Source organism: Canis aureus, chromosome 7, assembly GCF_053574225.1.
Source record: "Canis aureus isolate CA01 chromosome 7, VMU_Caureus_v.1.0, whole genome shotgun sequence".
Taxonomy (NCBI): Eukaryota; Metazoa; Chordata; class Mammalia; order Carnivora; family Canidae; genus Canis; species Canis aureus.
The window spans coordinates 14,104,412-14,123,576 of record NC_135617.1 but is presented as its reverse complement, the minus strand read 5'-3'; the positions used below and the strand labels follow the sequence as shown (position 1 = coordinate 14,123,576).

Sequence of the window (19,165 nt, the reverse complement as noted above, 5' to 3'; positions counted from 1 at the left end):
CATTCCAAGAAGAGGGACACCTCAGAAACCTAGGGTGTCCAGGAGGGCCCAGACAGAGAAATGACCCAGGAGGTAGTTGGTGGCTCAGCTGTGAAGCACCTCGTGTGACAACTAAGGGATTTAAATTTCGTTCAGGTGCAATAGGGACACAAGAGAGCTTTTTAAACAGATGAAGTGTATAAAATCTGTGGGAGGAAGACTCTGCCAACAGGGAGGGAGATACACTGCAGAGAACAGGAGAAGGGAAATTAGAGGGTCTCAAAATCAGAACGTTGAAAGCAAATTGCAAACCCCTTCGCCCAAAGGAAAAAGAGAAAACCTGAGGCAGCTATAATCACGTTTATAGGATCCAGAGTATTATTCTGGATAATGAGAATTATCAAGGCTGGGTAGCACAAGCCACAGGAAGTTTCCTAACAGGGACCATAGAATGAAATGCAATAACCTGAAATATATTTACCAGGTTTCTGGTGCTGCATGGGGCGCTGTTCTGGGGCCTGGGGATGGAGGTAAGGGAGGGATGGGGAGCAGTCCCGCTGCTAATGGAAGAGCCCAGAGGAGCACACTCCAGAATGTGAGGGAGTAACTGCCAAGCTGGCTAAGGACATCAACCCTGGGGACTTCAGAAACAAAGGGAGTCTGAGGGGAGAGGGGGTTGTGGCCAGGGCCTGTCAGGGAAGCCACCAGAGGCAGGCTTCAGTGGAGGGGCAGCTCTGAGGGAGGTGGAGGAGGAGTGGAGGCCTTCTGGGCTTCTCCTCCACGCCCCCCCAACCATGAACATCTTGAGTCAGGGGCCCCCCTGTGTTTTGTCTGCGTCGCCAGGGGCTAGCTGGACGTGGAACATGGAGGCACTTGGTAAGTGTTAAGTGGAGGCTGACTGGAGGATGAATGAGGGGAAGTGGTAAGGGCAGGAGTGCAGTCTCAGAGCCAACCTCTACTGCTATACACTGGGGGGGGCTCCCCAGGCCTTGCTTCTGAGGACGCTCACAACAGGTTTCGGGGATACTGGAGCCTTGACATGACATCCCCCTGTGACAGAGCAGAGGCACCTGGTTCATGAGATGGGTGGCCAGAAAAGAAGTGCAAAGACGCAGATGTATTTTGAGATGCTGGGAAGAGAAATCAAGATATTTCGGGGAAGCAAGGACCCCAGAGCCCTTGGCCTTCAACTCAGAGTAGGATTCAGATTGCTCCTGGGAATTAAAACAGCAGCTGTGAGAATTGAGCCAAGAGTAGCTGAGTAGGAAAGAGCTGGAGGCTGGACTCATCTGGGTGTGTGTGTGTGTGTGTGTGTGTGTGTGTGCGCACACATGGGTGTGCATGCATGTGATATATACCTCATTTCGATGTTCAAAAGAACACTAGTACGTGTAAAAATCCAGGGGAGGAGCTGAGAGGAGGCAAAAAGGAAAGGACGGAGGGAAGGGTAAGTAGATGAAGAGAGCTGTGGAGGGATGGAAGAAGGGTCCAGAGAAGCATCAGGACCATAAGGAATAAGGATAGAACTTCATGCCTGGTCTCCATCTCCTCCTTTTAAAAAGTGTCACAGGAAAATTTATCGTTAGTTTTGTACATGTGACAGTGGCATGATGGCTATAGATGCATATGTTTTAAAGTTCTTCTCATTTAGAGATGGTCATTGAAGTAAAAATAATGTGTCTCTAAGATGAGATAAGCTGGAGAAAAAGGTAAAAAGTTGGAGCAATATCATACAACAGAAAAATCTCAAAAGGAGACCTGGCCATAAACCAACCAAAGGGACTATGAAAGAGTGCTAGAATTTTTCACTCATCTTATTTCCTTTTTGGGGACATTAAATGGAACAAAGGCAGTGTCCATGAAAAAAAATTAATTTCAAAAATAAAACATTCTATGTCTTACATTAAAAGACACCTGCTACAGGGCCCCCTGGGGGGCTCAGTTGGTGCAGCATCTGCCTTTGGCTCAGGTCATGACCTCAGGGTCTTGGGATGCAGTCCTGCATGGGGCTCCTTGTTCTGCAGGGAGTCTGCTTCTCCCTCTGCCCCTCTCTCTGCTCTTGCTCTTTCTCCTCTCTCTCTCTCTCTCTGTCTCTCTGCTTCTCAAGTAAATAATTTTTTTTAAAAAAAGATACCTTCTAAATATTTTAATTTTATGCAGGAAAAAATATCAGGATTAATTCTACAGTAGATGTATATAAGCAAGGTGCACAGGTGGATGAAAGATGTTTTTAAGTAATGTAAAAGCTCGCTAGTGTTCCACTTCTTCTCCTCACCACCCTAAAAAAAATTTCTTAGCTATTGATAACCTTTAATCATATAACAGAATTGCAAATGTTTATTAAAAATGTGTCCCTGACCTTTTAAATGAAAAGGTTTATTTGGCATGACACCATAGATAAACCTGTCTAGCCTACCTAATGGGGCATGTGACTAACACAGGAGGTGAAATTAGAAATTAGAGATGTAGAAATGCACCGAATAATGAACCTCAATTACTGTCTGGATGATTCTTCTCACATTAGATCCCAATTACTCTTTCCCAAGTGAACTCTGGAGATTTTACCCATAAGAAGACTCCTTGGGTTCATGTTGGAAAAAAAAAAAATATATATATATATATATATAGTATATTTATCACACAAAGCTATCAGAAAATCCTCACCAGAAACTGAGAATGATTTCCTTATGGCTCAGGAGATACTGCCAAGATTTCCTTTAAGGTTTACTTAGATGGCACTCAAGTGAGATTCCCATATGGAATTATTCCCCACACAGGAGCCTGACCTGGGGGAAGCTGAACAAAGCAAAGATTACAAACTCCCAAAGCAGAGGCTGTTTTACATTTCTCCCACCCTGGATCTAATTCCATCGGTAAATACAGCACATGTTAAGTTATAAAGCATAATTATGAAAAGGCCAAGAAGTGCCACAAAGAATTGACCCTCCCGACACTATGAGGGAGAGGCCAAGGGCCAGGGATGGCTAAACAGGCTGCCCGGTTGCTGGCACCCAGGAGTTACCACAATCACCAAGGCAGCAAGATCCCAGCAGGCTTATGCTGTTGCTTAAAGACGTCTTATAGGAATCATCTACGTTCTGAGGAGCAGCCTTCCTGTCAGATAACTTTCTAGCTGTTTCCTTCAAATGAGGCAAACACATAATGTGGTAGTTTGCAACAGTCTAGTAAGCTCTACCCTCAAAGTACCCTCAAAACCGGGCCCTTGAGTACAGGGCAGTATTGGCACATGTGTTCTTGGTGGTGTGGGCTTCGATTGGTCTTCATGCAAAAAGGAAAGGTTTTCATGAAATAAAGCAGAATAATTAATGACAATTATGAAAAAGCAATACTTGTTGGGATGCATACCCTGAAAATGTTGGGTAAAAAATCTATAGTGTTTTTTATGTATGTTTTTTAATTACAATTTAAACCACTTGTATTTTGTACATTGAGAGAGCCTCAAAAATTTTTTCAAATAATAAGGATCCTCTTAAGATACTCTACTTGTAATTAATTGTGCCGTAGACTTTTCTTGGTATCCGTGTTCCCATAAATCAGAATGCTCATTTGGCAGGAAGCAAAATAATATATGTTAAGGGGATAGCGGACTTGGCCTCTTGTCTCCCGCAGGCTAGCCATCATGTGTCAGTGGAATAATGGAGAAATAGCATCCCTAACCCTAAAACCATGCATGGGGCTGCTGGAGCCGCCCTTGGCCGAATTGAATGATATGTTTTATGCAACTGCCATGCACACAGTTTTCTTTTTTAATGACTTGAGAGCAGAATGAAGTAATGTTTTGGAGTAAACCTGCCTGGGTTCAAATTTCATCTCCACCATTGTTGGCTGTGTCACTAAGTTACTTAACGACTCAGTCTCACTTTCCTCATTAGTGAAATGGAGCATACGAATATCTCCTTCAGTGATGGTCTCCATTCAGACTTCAGTGATAATCTAAGCTTGGTTCAATGCCTGTTACATGGCAACTCAATAAATGCTTGTCATTTTTATGATTATCTAAAGAATTTCCACTTTCAAAGCACAAAAGGAAAATCAAGAACCCTCTCTACGTGCTTTCCTATAATGTCCTACAATGAGGAAGATTCTTGGTGTCTATTCCATTCAAGGCATATGCTAGGTATTCCATAAATGTAGATTAAATTGAAACTGCAGTTATTTTGAAGTATGAAGTAGTGAAAACAATTTTACTTTCAGAAACAAAAACACTAAAACAATTATTTACAGAATTATGGTAAAAAATATCTGATAAATGCTATATTAATAGTAATGATACTTGGGGCAGCTTTGTCAAAAAAGCTTTATGAAATACAAACATTTCCATTAAATTAAAAATATATTGTGTACGTTTGTCAAATTGGCTTATGGTTGACAGTTTCTAGAATACATCAAGATATATCAAAAACCCCTGGAGGGAAAAAAAACATGTTGGGTGCTATGAACTACCTGGAAATCTATTTCTATTTGACATAAATTACTAATTCTAGATTTAAAAACTACTTTGGATTCCAAAATCTAAATTATTCAAGATGTGTTTTTGAATGACAGCAAACTAAAAACAAACAAACAAACAAACAAAAAACTCTCATAGGTTTTCTTTTCCCTTGACATTAAAGATGTAATCCGTACTTTTAAATTTCTTGTTTATTTTAGCAAAAAGGGGATGTTCTAAATTGAGAAACCACTGAACATCCTAAAATGTTTTAAGCTGAGAAACCATTTTATAGTATCTATTGAAAAATCAGGCCCATTACTAAATAGTTACTATGTATTTGTGTAAGCTTCTATTGCTAGGTCTCCTAGAGTGTGTGTGTGTGTATGTGTGTGTGTGTGTTACCTATTCCAACAGAATCTAGAGCTAAAGGTGTTCTTACTTCTTTACAGTCCTAGTCTTCGAGTGGACAATCTGTTTTGTCCTATAGACTTCTCATTCAATGAATAATTCAGACTCAAACTGCATATTGGTAACTATATTTTAAACCAAAAAAATTCCTCACATAATAAATACATTTTATGCACATTAACTTCAAATTTACTTCAGAAAGCTATTTACAATATAAATAATTATAAATGGGAACACTTTGCAAGATATCATTGACATAGCTAATATTTTCTACTTTACATTCCAAAGTAAAAGTTCAAATTACAGATTTATACTACGATGTCACTAAAAACTATACATTGCAAGATGGTATTTGAAATATTGGCAATGAGTATCTTCTTTCACAAATATAATCCTTTTTATAGCATGTCAGTCAAAAAACAAACATAAAATATTTTATCTTTTTTGAAGTGCCTACTTATAAGTTTCACTTTTCGAAATATTTCCCTTTGGAAAAAAAAAAACGGAAAAAAGTTACAGTACTTCTAAAAATTTTTCCACGCCAATTTCATTTCTTTTGAAATGTAAACACACCAGGGTTGTTGGTGTAAATCCAACTGTGATTAAATGTGTTCCAGATCAGCAAATTAGGACAAACTCTCCACTATATAGGTGTATGAAAGCAAAGTCCCATGCAACAAAATTGCAATAAATGAAATTGTGTTTGGTTCAAAATTATTAGGAATTCTTGTGTGAACCATCAGTTTTTAAGGAGCACAGCAGAACAGAGTCTTGTTACTTGCTTTACATCTGTGTGTGTGTACGTGCGCGCGCGCGCGCGCACACACACACACACACACACACACATAGCCTTTCTGCACACAGTCCTAGAGAAGGAACTCTGAACAAACCCCTATTTGAATACGAGCACAATATCACTTTTTGAGTTAAGCACTACCCGTACAACTCTTGTGCACAAGAAATGAGCACCACATGGTAATTTCCCCCAAGAACATCATTTTCTATGTAAGATACCCTCTGCATGAGTCAATAGTCGTTCTGTCATTCAAAGTTTAGAACGATGTCTTATCCTCCACGCATGTCCCAGTAAGAACTAACCAGTAGATTTTGCTGTTTTAGAGTCAAATTCCTATTCACAAAAACGGACATTTATATGAAAGTTGAATCACTTATTTGGAGAGCCATAGGATTTACATTCTTTAAGTCATTCAGAAAATAGAATGTATATCTATATTGTATGATTTGAGTGGACTGGGGAACCAAATCTGGGCATTCAAACTTCTTTTAAACCAAAGAAAGTATATTAAAGTGTAAGTTATTCCACTGGGCAAGGTAAGTAACCCCAAAATAACCAAATCTTCAGTTTTCCAAATATCAGCATTCACTCTGTCACTTCCAAATACTACTAGTACTAATAGAATTGCACTGAATATCTTAGGAATGTCCTGCTCTTGAAAGAGAGAGAGAGAGAGCTATAAAATAATATATCTGTATTCAGAATGTCTCTTTAGCTATAGTGTCTTCTATCAAACTTATTTGGTCTAGGTCTTGGGAGGTAAAAAGCCTTTCTTTTTATTTTAAAATAACTATGCATATTTTCCAAATGACCTTTTATTGAATAGATCCTTATCCTCCATTTAAAAAAGAAAAGAAAATGGAGCATATTATCCTTTTCTGGAACATCCCATTAAAGCTTATTTTAAGTGGGATTCTCTGCCCAAAGGCAGCATGTGGCAGCAGGGTGTAGAGAGAATTAAGAATAGTACCCGATGGAAATATTCTAGCCCTATAAAATATAATCAAGAGAGAATAAGTGGGTTTTCTGTATAAACACTGAAAGCAAATTACCTATTGCATCCTGTCTCATTGTGAATATCACATCAGCACTGTATCATATTATCCTAGATCAGGCAATTACAGCTAAGAAAAGCTAGCCCCTTATAGTCAGCATAGTATGTCAAAAGACTTGTGAAACTGAAGGACACCTAAATGTCTAACCTGTAGTAATTATGACATTAATATTATGCCTCCAAAAATAACACATCAAATCTGTATGTTCTCAATAATTTTAATAGAATTTTCTCAAGGAACATTGGGGAAATATTGTTTTATTCCTTTGGTCATCCAAATTTTTAAATTAGGTGTGACAGGTAGATAAAGAAATTCCTATTAGAAAGCATGAATTTGTATCATCTAATCAGTTGCTACATATTATACTAGTAGTTGGATATAGCACGTTTTTATGAAGCCCCAAGGTGATACAAAAATCATACTTCACTCTATTTCAATCTAGTATCATGATTCTCAACATTTGGCAAAGTGATGAAAATCAAGAATTAAAACTAAAGCAGACTTAAAGTTATTGGGAACATACATATTTTTATCTCTCATATTTTACAAAGACATAGAAAGATGACATCTTCGTTATGAGGAAATATGTTCCTGGACAGAACAAGATAATGTAGATTATAAAGACATTCTAACACATTTTTGTATATATTAAAAAGGTAGTTTGTCATAAACTGTCTCATCTTATTTTGGGATCACTTTGTAATAATCACGCCACAATGCAAAAATTGTAAGCTTATAATACTGTGGGCCTATAAGACATCACATGTCATGTAATAAATCTGCCACTATAAAATTATTGACGTGTAAATTAAATAAATGGTTTGTATTTAAAGCTGGGTTAGCCTACCAAAAAAACTTTTTTTCCTACCAAAATTTTTAATTAGGATGTAGCATAGTTACTTCTGTCTTCACTTAAAAATATTGGTCATACCATTTTAAAGAATGTAATTCTTTCTCATTACCCCTATTTGTAGAGTTCATAATTTATTTATCAATTAACTATCTGCCATTTTAAAATTTCATTGAAATCTCTTTAATGACATTCTTTTCTATCATATCAGTTCCTTTTCCTTGATTCTTAAGATTCTATTTATTTTATAGCATCTGTCCCTGACATTTTTGGGAGAATGTATATCCATCAGTAAAACCCACCTGTATAGATGTCCTTTCCAAAATACACCATATTCTTCAGATATTTGTGTCTTTGAACCACTTATCCATCCACAGGATTCCCCCCAAAACTTTAGCATCCCTAAAACCTTACTTCGTGTTTCAAATTGTTCAAAAACCCAGGGGTTTTTCATGAATATTTTTCTCAAAATCACTGAACATTTTTGCTTCTATGTTTTAAAATGTAGTTTTTATTGTTCATTGAACTTTTTTGAAAGTATATACGATAACCACTTTCTCACTTGCACCTTTTCCATTTATGACACAAATGTCACTGTGTCATAACCAAGAAATATGTATTTAATTTCACGTAGCCTATTTTCTCATGTACAAACAACCCAGTATTCATCTCTCAGATTATCATCATTCAGATTGTCACCTATCTATAAACTGCCAAACAATTGTGTTAAACGATGGTCATAGAATACTAATCCCTGAGTGGTCAGTGTCATGTTCTGTCTTCAAAATTATCAGTCCATTTCTTCTAATACATTCCCCTCCTTGCAGATGGCAAGAGTTTCAGGCATGGGACGCCTAAGAAATACTGTCTATGAAACTTCTCTAATCACTCATGTCATTTTGCTTTGATTACTAGAGAATAGTACATTGAATAAATCTTACTTATTGTTTTACTCCCTCATTGGTTTCTACCATCTACATTTGGGCTCAACCAGAAAGTTGACTATAACTACACATGTCTACAAGAGCCCATGCACCTGCTGCAGTTACAAAGCACCTAGACCTCTGTAAGAGTGCAGAAAAGTCAGAATGATCCACCTTGCCAGCTGACAGCAGAGAGGTAACTGGTTGACCAGTGTAGTTTTGTCACACTGATGATCCACAGAATCATGGCACGTCAGAACGGCCATACAAAGAAAGAAACTAGGACCCGTGCATGCTCAGTAATACATCGAAATTCCCAAAATAAATTAGGGGTCAGAACAGGAACCCAGAGGTCCTGCACTCTAGTCTGCTGGTTTTTCTACCGTATCACATGAACTTAAGACCAAATTTGTTGTTTTCAGCGTTCACAGACCATAAGGAAAATGAGCGCTTTGCATCCTCCTTCAATGGAAGCACACTCTTGCCCTTTCAACCACTTGTCTATCAGCCCACGCTTTTATCCTAGGCTCTCTCCTGTGGCTTTCCACATGTTGTCACATTTGCACATCTGTGCTTTGAAATGTCTTCACTTATACTGCTGCCAGGTAGAGTTCCACTGGCTTACCTTAGTTCTTTTTTGCACTTACCAGCCTCTTTTCTTGGTGAAGCGGTTTGAGTGTTTTATTTGGTTGTTTTTATAAACCCCAAATACATTGATTACATATTCTGAGCCTTAAATTGTGTTGAGCTGTCATTTCATTTCTCTTTGTCTCTGGCCTTTCCGTCTTTACTAAACTATTTCCAATCGGGCACACCAGGTTTTTGATGTGTGTCCCAACATCTCGGTGATTTTACTTAGAAAACCCTTCCTGCTATGTCAGTGTGATCCTGTTCCTTGTCTAACTCAGAAGTAAGGTGAAAAATCACCACTTCCTGATTGCTTATAATGGATACCAGGTGGAAACTCATTCTTGTACCATATCCAGAACCATTTCCCTAATTTATGCCTGAACCAAATGAGCTGGCTGGTTGAAACCACAATGAAGAAACCAGTACAAGATGTATCTCCCTCTTTCTTAGTTATTTTAGGAATGGAAATTTCTTTAATAAGCTTAATGTGCTAGGGTTAAGAAAACTTACCCATTTGGGCTGTATTTAACGTATATAGTCTACATTTCTGCATATAAAGTTTACACAGCAGTTTGTGGATAGTGGTCTGTGTGTATGAGGTTTACTGGGTCATCACAATGCAATGCTGTCTTCCACCAGTCCTTTCATGTGGTATATATGCTCACTTAATCTACAAGAGTACTTTCCAATTCAAAATTTATCTATTCTGGTTCCCATATAATTAAAGGGGCAATTTATGTATTCACTTTAGCTCCATTATCTGTGTGTAACCCTGAATGCTAGTGCTCTTTGATTTCGCAGGAACACATGTCAAATATCCAGTAACTTAAATCATCCTCTCTAACCATCTGTGGCATAGTAAATGCTGGTAATGGGACATTAAACTATAAATATGTTTCAGAGATCCTTAAAGAACAAAATATTTTAGAAAAACATCAGCTTCCATTGGTTATTATAACAGATGTTCCCTTGTGTCCTTGTGCCGGGTCTGGCTGCATCCTTAGATGGGACGTTACATCAAAGTGTGAGCCATTACAGCCCAAGGAATAGTTTCTAATGGTTTCACTGTCATATAAGTGCTCCAGGGCATATCCAGTTAATGTGTACGCATGCTTATCAAAATACTGCCGGTGAGAACCAAAGCAGTTTGGAGAGACAGCAGGATGGTCTCCTGCTGTCTGATGTGGAGACATATCCGCATGTAGATAGTCTTTAGCTAGGATCAAACTGGATTTTGAAATGCGATCCGAATTGGGGCTACTTATTCGAGACAGTGCAGTGGGACTGTTGTCATAGTCATTTTCGTGGGGGCTCAGCATCTTTCCCTCTCTCTGCTGGATGTGGTCACATGGTGAAGTGTTGGCAAGAGCAGAGCCGTGACAGACTTCGCCTGCTGGTGGGGGCTGTTGGTAGTTTGCAAAACAGAGGGAGTGTTTTTTCCCAGCTCCATTAATGGAAGCCAGTTGGTCCGGGGGGGCTTTCCTTAGCTGCAGTCTGTTCTCTTCTTCTTTAATCATTTGCTGGGTGGCTCTTATCAGAGTTTCAATTTTGCTAGGTTCGTGTGGGCTACTTTGATACTGCTCAGGGCGATACCGGTCACCTGATTCGCTGGCAGACCCAGGGTCTGGAGAACTGACCACACTATCTTCATCCCAGTGACCTCGCCCTAGAAATCAGAAAAAGTAAAAAGTAAGTGGTCTCAAAATTCACCCCCCAAAATATCAGTGTATTTCTTTTTCCTCTTAAAAAAAAACTTTTATTTTTCATTTTCAATATGGGCACGAATTTTTGAAACAGACACAGACAGGCTCACATGACAAAGCGTCAATGTATTGTGTTGGCAGTCATGGTTCTCAGTGACTTTTAGGTGCGGATGAAATTTACCACAAGCTTTTTAGAAGGTTCGTGGGTTGTGGATGCCAGTTAGCAAAATTGCAGTGTGTTTATACCTCTCCATGTATGCATATCATTGGCCCTGTCTGAATGTAAAAAATAAAAGAAAAATGCATAGCAGCTGGTTTATGATATTTTCTAGAGAAATGGCATGTTAAACTGATGCTTAGAAAATGCTTTCCACTGGGTTTGAGGAAGACAATAATAAAGACTGGACTACTTTCCCAATTCCAAATAAATCATCTAAAATGTTAAAATTATTAAATGTATCATAAAGAGTTACAATAAAGCTCTAATGTTAGTTTTAAAACTGAGGGTTAAATAGATATATACATACATTTATGTATACATATAAATATACACATATATGTATTTATCTTATTCCAATCAAAAATATAAATATTGTCTCCTCAAATCTAGAGATATAAATCTCAGTTTCATATATGCTCACACGGTAACTTTGGTATCTTAGATTATTTCTGAAGTAAGGTAAAGAATAAATAAATATTTAAAATGTTAATAGCAATCTCTTCTGAACCAAGGAGAGAGATCTAATGCAGAGGAACAATGCATCTGAAATATACTCCATAAACTACATTATTCTTAAAGCAGTGTGAAGTCCATACAAAAAGGGAAAAGAAAAGCAGGAAGGGACATATGAAAGCTGTAAACTGCTTAATGCAGAAGAGAAGCCCTGGATCACACTATTCATTGCTTTCCTTTTCCTTTTTCTTCTTATTTTATTTCTATTATTTTCTTCCAGCCCTTGTAGGTTAAGCCAGGATTTTCGCTTCACTCCATTCTTTGGCAAGCAATTGCCCTTTGCCCTGGGTTTCCATTACCAGCCTACCATACTAGAGAAACTTGAAACAAAGGCAGAAAAATAAAAAGCAAAAACAGAAACAAATTAAAATCCTTCGTGGAAGGCAGTCAGTGCCTGGGTGGTATTTGACAGAAAGACTATGGGTGGGTACAGCATTGTCCAGCACATTTTCCATCCTCAAGACCCAGCAAGAAGAGAAATATCAGCCCAGTAGATCAATCTTTATGTCACTGACTTTTAATGCAATAGGGAGGGGGTCAGAGAGCTGCCTGGCCCCAAGCTTAGAATGGACAGAATGGGCTCTCCTTCACCACTTGGCTTTGAAATGAACAAAGAAGGGCGTTACTGACACTAACGGCTTCCACCACAGTGCCCATTTCTATGTGGTCGTAAGACTGCATAATAATCCCAGGGTAAAGTTTCCATGAGTTTTAGACATCACCCCATCTTTTACTCACAGAAGACATTGTGGGTTGTCCTAATAACGGTGGAAGGGGCTGGTGACCAGTATTGAATGCTCAGAGGGCCAGGAGGGTTAAAACACCTGTGAAGTGAGTGACAGGCCATAAGGCAAAGCCTGGCCTCCCCAACAGGTCAGTGGGGCCCTCATTGAGAAGCATTGCTAAATGAGCCCCAAAACTACAGAGGTCCACTTTTGAAGCACCAGAATACAGAAGAAAATAATACATAAGACCTTTAAACACATACATCTTACAAGTTCAAGAGACTTACTCCACAGTTGACTTTAATTTCTATACTTTTTATGATGTTTGCAACCGGAATAATTTTTACTCACCTATAAAATATAAATGCATTTGGCAACCATTAAGCAAAATCAATACACTTAAAAAGAGTGGGTTTGGTTTATAAAATCCGACTGGTGTTGAGTTTCTGATTTGTAAATTCAAAGGAGAAAACCACTAGGTCAGTCCCTTCTGTGTCAAACCTAGAATATTAGAAACTTGCCCAGGGGCCCAATGCCACCAGCTCAGGAGTCATTTCAACTGCCCTTACCGTGGATCCTGTGGACTGAAGCGATGTGAGGCATGCTGTTTTCATAGGCTTCTCTGCTTTCTGGGGAAGACTTGGTCAGGGGCAAGGCTGCCCGAGAGCCCCACCAGGGCTCCCTCCCGGACTGTGGCGTTCCCAGGAAGTACCTGCCTGCCTCACACCGGCCTCCCTCGCAGGCCTGGGTGTGGAAATGCCTCTCTTCCACCAGCCTGGAATGGTCCAGTGCAAAGCCGTAGCAGAGGGAGCTGCGATCAGAGAACTGTCTGTAGGCGCATGATGCATCATGCTGAGAGCCCGGCCTCTCCGAGGGGTCCAGGAGCTGTGGAGAGGCTGTGTCGGTCAGGGGACTTCCACCCCACTGGCTGTCGTGATCAGATTCAGATCTTTCCGTGTGAAATCCCGAATACTGAAACCAAGAGAGTGAAAAAAGTACATTTCAAAAAAAAAAAAAAATATATATATATATATATAGCCTTTTTATTCCGCTAAGAACTACGAAGGTCCTATTGGGCTTAAGGCAACAAAATAAACTCTACAATCTCTAGCACCACGCTGGGCACCCCTGACTTGGAATCACTTAATCAGTCATGGTGCCTCAAAAGAAAATCCTATTAGCTGCTGAAAGGTAAAAATAATGAAGGAACTAAATACCAGGCGCTGTGGGAAGTGTTTCACGTGAGTGACCTCACCTAGTTCTTTAGTAACGCATTACATGAATAGAGAAATAAGACCCAAGAGAGAAAATTATTTGCTCAAGGCCACAGGTTAGCCGGTGGCAGAGTCAAGATTCAAACCCAAGTCCTCCATCACCACCCACGTGGTATTGCCAAAGGGAGGGTCCAAGATGTTTTATTTCAATTTGCTGTTCAGATTTTTTTTCTTATTTAAAAAAAAGACAAAACAAAAATAAGGTCTAAGGCCCCAAGGGCTGCACCTTCACTCTTCACACTGGACTGTTAACTCTCTGAGGGCCAGGCTGGCTACCTGATAGGATAGTTAACAAAGGCTTAGCTAATTCAATCACAATATAACTTTTCAAAAGACTTGCCCGTGTTGGCTGAACCTATTCACTAGGATATGTTCCTGGCTTCCTAAAGTAAGACTTCAGGTATGCATAGGATCATAGGACAAAACAGCTGCAGGCAATCCCTGTGCCTTGCTGGAATCACGCTACTCACCTGTTGCCAGAGTTATTTGATCTGGTGTTGAAAGAAAATGTAAAAGATTTTGGCAGACCTCCCTAGGAGGTATGCTCAGTTCGAAGTTCCTCACGAGCCACTCAAATTAGTAATATAATTTCGACTGGTTTTTGGTTACCTAGGCCAAACACAAGTCTAGGTACCATACAGAGATTACCCACCTTGCTAATAATAAATGCCATTTATTGAGAACTTACAGTATGTCTGACAGTTGCTAAGAATTATACACATATTATACCATTGAATACTCATAGCCACCCAGACAGTAACATATGTCCATTTTACAGATGGGGAAAGCGCATCACTGAGAGTTTTAATAAGATGGAATGGCCACCTCACACTCTATCTGGTCTCAAAGCCTATGCTCCAACCATGATTTTACACATGAGATAAATCATTGTCAAGGAAGAGAAGAGAGAAAAAAGGATTCAATGTTAGAGACCTATCCAGAAAAGCTTCAGGTACCAAAATACAGTGTCTAGAACCAAAATATGAGTTCATTACATTTTCTTTCTTACCCCAGGAGAAAAGGGGATGGATGTGTCATGCTGTGGGAGGCCCAGGAGTAATGCAGGCAGCTCTGCCTGGGGGCTCTTGGAACCAGAGAGATGAAATACAGAGGTTCCTCTGGGGGAACTCCAAAGTATGCTAATAACATAGCATGTTCAGGAAAGAGTTCTACACAAATTTCGAGATCTTTCTGTTACCATATCTAATTATCACTTTAATTATTTTGCGAATGTATATATGGACTATCAGTATATTCCATCAAAAAAAAAATAGTAAATGTAACTTCTTGCCCTGCAGAACTGTAAGATGAGCACAATGAGGCATCCCGAGGGCCACATCCCCTACATCACACCTCCACATGCTATCAGCCCTTTCACCCCTTGAACACCAGCCTCTCACTTTATATGATGTCACCTTCACTTTCGCCGAGTAAGCATAGGCACCCCTTCTCCTAATCGAGGGAGAATCAGAGTGCTATACATTTGCCCTTTGGTAACACCATTTGTGCACTTGCCTAGGAAAATTTTAGACCACTGGTGCTCTTCCAAGCTAGGAATTGCCCAGACTCTGCTTGTTTTGATAAAAGTATAAACCAGGCCTATTTCTGAAGCACTCTAGTCAAGACTTTTGAGCCTTGTTGAGAGGGGAAAAAGCTTTCCCTGAGTGTATATGGGAAAGTGCTATTGGCGCAGCAGAGAAGAACATTATGTCCTTCGCTCACAAAGAAAATTCAACACAAAGCAACCCTGACATACATGAGGTACACATTTCAAGAGCACCCAAAGAAGAATTTGATGGATAAGCCTCTTGTCAATAGTCAGGAAGCAATGACAGCAAGTACACTGCCTTTGAAGCAGGCGGAAGTTGGGTGGTTGAGTTAGACCAAGAAGATCTGACACGGCTTTAGAGGTACAGAGGAAAAGCCTAGGTGCAAACCTTGTTTTTCAAGGCCTGTAAACTTGCACCTGTGTGTACCATCAACCCTCTGAGCCAGACTCACCCCTTTAAAAATGAATATGAGATGTAAACTCTGTTGAGAATACTACAGACCCATGAATTGATCTGAAAAATTTCAGATGTTCATCAGCTCTTAAGGAAAGAGAGAGCAGAAAGGAAGGCGGGCAAAATGTGCCACACAATCAGTGAAAGGTGCGTAGGAAGGCTCCAGGCCTTCCTCAAACCTACCTTTGCTGCCTACTACACAGTCAATCTTGGCCAACTGACTTAATTTCTTTTGTCCCAAAAGGAGAAGGCTCATGATGACACTTAACTTACCAAAGGCCAAACCACAATGGGGACCATGTGACAGAAGAGGAAATAGGGATAGGGAGCCAAGAGATCCTGGTTCTAGGTGCACCCCTGCTTGTAACTCTTAGGGTAAACTTAGACAAATTACTTTACTTTTCTTAGCCTCACCTGTATAATGATATATTGGATTAGATTAGGTGCTCTCTAACTTGTCTTTCACCTTTAAAATAATATATGATACAATCATTATTTGATATCCTTTCTAATGTTGAAACATGAGATTCCTATGCCTGCCTTTCTATTTCACTTATTTAAAAGAGATAAATTACTTAGAACTATAATCCAAGTCCAAGAATTTTTATTGTCATGGTTATAAAAAGAAAGTTGTTATGTAAGTTTTATTTTACTATTATGTAAATTTTACCCCCAAGTGTCCCCTTATGGCACAAGTTTTATAGGGACTGCATGATGCCTTTTGGTCAATAAATTATTATATTCTAGAGGCTTCTGGCAGGATAATGGCAGCCATTTGAATCCGTACCTCTTCACATATCCTAGCCCCAGAACAAAGAGCACAAATTGAATCACCCATAACCCATGCTATCGGCATTACTTGGAAGCAGAGAGTATGCTAAACTTCAGTTTATAAAAAATAAAAATAAAAAGTCAAACAGCAACTACTATGAAACTTTGGGTCCAGGGAGTAGGGTAAGAGCAGATGTAAGAGACTCTGAGAGAGAGACAGAGACAGAGAGGAGAGAAAGATAAATTTGAGAGAGAGAGAGAGAGAGAGAGAGAAAGGAGGGAGAGAGAAGTTTAGGACACAGGCAAAACAGACAAAATTGTCCACAGAAAGAAAAAGTACACCGCAAATAAGTGCCAAAATGAGAACAGAAGTCAGTATCTGGTAGTTCATGGCACTAGCCCCAGGAAAAGGGCTCAAAATCAAGTAAAATCTAAGGTAGCAGCCTGGGACAAGTGTTATTTTCATAAGAGACGAATGTAAATTGAGAATGGGTTGTGTCCATAAAAGAGATAGCAGTGAAAAGAAAGGAGGAAGAAGGGGAAATTAAGGATCCAGAAGACAGGACAGGAATTCCTTCTTTCTACTGCCTCTCTACCATCATCATCATCCATGTACACAACTGTATTTCACAAAATTGACAAGACATGGTACTCTTAAAATAATAACCCAACCCTTGAAGTGTTAAGGAGTAGGGAAAAAAAACTAAATTCAGTATAAAACTCCTGTAGGGGGAAAAAAAAAAAAAAAACCATGAAATGGAAATACAATCATCTCAGCTGTTAGAAATTCTCGTCAAATAACCAACTATGTCACAAAGGAAAGTTGTAAGACAATATACCAAACTGAAATAAGTACCTTTGACGAGCAGACATGATACACTTGAGTGCACACACTCAGAATCAGAAATTTTAAAACTAAGAAATGGACCCCAAAACCCCATCCAACAACAACAAAACGGGGAAAAAATGCAGGGAAAACTGACCAAATTCAAAGAAATTGAATAAACGAAGAATTAGCTACAAGTTGTGAAAAGGGTACAGATTTGAATGAAAACTTAATGAGGGAAATTGAGGATGAGCTGGAAAACATGTAAGGAAACAAAAATTGGATACAGAAAATTAAAAGGTCAAAGTGGTTGAAAGAAGATAGAAAAGGTCAAAGAGGGATCCCTGGGTGGCGCAGCGGTTTGGCGCCTGCCTTTGGCCTAGGGCGCGATCCTGGAGACCCAGGATCGAATCCCACATCGGGCTCCCAGTGCATGGAGCCTGCTTCTCCCTCTGCCTGTGTCTCTGCCTCTCTCTCTCTCTCTCTCTCTCTCTCTCTCTCTCTGTGACTATCATAAATAAATAAAAATTAAAAAAAAAAAAGAAAAGGTCAAAGATATGCAAAGTGTTTATGTAGAAGGCAAAGGAACTAGAATTGTTATAACAATTTGAAAAATGAGAATAAAGTGAGAGAGAGAATCTGTCTGCCCAACTTCAACACTTACCATATACCTAGAATAATCATAACTGTGTGGTATAAGTAGAAAAATATATTTACAGATCAATAAAACAGAATACAGAACCCATAAAGAAACCCATATAAATATGCCCTGCTGATTTTTTACAAAGGAGCAAAAGCAATTCAGTAAAGGAAAGACAGACTTCTCAACAAATGGTGGCCAGAATAATTGGACATCTACAGGCAAAAATAAAATGAACTTCAACCCACATCTCATAACTTATATAAAAATTAACTCAAATGAATCACAGACTTATATATAAAATAGAAATATATAAAAGACAAAATATAAATATAAAATTGTAAAACTTGGGATCCCTGGGTGGCGCAGTGGTTTAACGCCTGCCTTTGGCCCAGGGTGCGATCCTGGAGACCTGGGATCGAATCCCACGTCGGGCTCCCGGTGCATGGAGCCTGCTTCTCCCTCTGCCTGTGTCTCTGCCTCTCTCTCTCTCTCTCTCTGTGTGTGACTATCATAAATAAATAAAAAAAATTAAAAAAAAAAATAAAATTGTAAAACTTTTAGAAAATAACAAAAAAGAGAAAATCTTTAAAATCTGGGGCTAGGCAAAGACTTTTCAGACTTGGTACCAAAAATATAATGCATTAAAAAGTTTTGATAAATTGGACTTGATCAAAATTGAAAACTTTTGCTTTGTAAAAAAAATTCTGTTAAAAGGATGAAAAGACAAGCTGTGGACTATCATTAGCAATTAAGGGATGCAAATTAAAACCATAATTAAATATCACTACCTATTAGACTGGACTAAAATTAAAAATAGTGAAAACAACAAATGCTGACAAAGATGCAGCAAAACTGGATCACCCAAAAATTGCTGGTGGGAATGTTAAATGATACAGCTGCTCTGGAAAACAGTCTGACAGTTTAACAACAACAACAAGAACAAAAACCTTAAACATACAACTACCATATGCAATCTTGGACATTTTTCCAGACAAATGAAAATTATAGTCATATAAAAGCCTATACATATATGTCTAGAACAGTACTTTTTTTCCACTTTCTGGTCCTCCTTTTTTTAAAGATTTATTTACTTATTTGAGAAAGAGAAGAAGCACGAGCAGGAGGGGCAGAAGGAGAGGGAGAGAGAGAGTATCTTAGGCAGATTTGGAGCTGAGCTCAGGGGCTTGATCTCAGGATGCTGAGATCATGACCTGAGCTGAAACCAAGAGTTGGACGCTTAATGGACTGAGCCTCCCAGGCAGCCCTGTGGTCCTCTTTGTTATTGTGCTCTTCCTTTTTTAAGTTATTTTTAACTCTGGTAAAATGCACATAAAATTTCCAATGTAACCCATTTTTAAGCCTACATTTCAGTGACAGTGAGCATGATCTCACT

At 39.1% G+C, this 19,165-nt stretch overlaps 1 protein-coding gene and 1 long non-coding RNA gene across 3 annotated transcripts in view; one reads left to right on the top strand and one right to left on the bottom strand.

Annotated features, from left to right (window-relative positions):
• The first annotated feature begins 629 nt into the window (after window positions 1-629).
• The window catches only part of LOC144317075 (uncharacterized), a 74,289-nt gene continuing 55,753 nt past the window's right edge, over window positions 630-19,165 (top strand). The window contains exons 1-2 of the long non-coding RNA XR_013382955.1: window positions 630-855; window positions 10,650-10,783. This is a non-coding gene — a long non-coding RNA (uncharacterized LOC144317075). The remainder of the gene's footprint in view (window positions 856-10,649; window positions 10,784-19,165) is intronic.
• SIM1 (SIM bHLH transcription factor 1) overlaps window positions 4,296-19,165 on the bottom strand; it is a 73,343-nt gene continuing 58,473 nt past the window's right edge. For both annotated transcript variants that reach the window (XM_077902971.1, XM_077902972.1), the window contains 2 exons: window positions 12,825-13,227; window positions 4,296-10,760 (listed from right to left, as the gene is read on the bottom strand). In XM_077902971.1, the coding sequence (XP_077759097.1) occupies window positions 10,030-10,760; window positions 12,825-13,227 (1,134 nt within the window). In that variant the 3' untranslated portion in view covers window positions 4,296-10,029. The remainder of the gene's footprint in view (window positions 10,761-12,824; window positions 13,228-19,165) is intronic.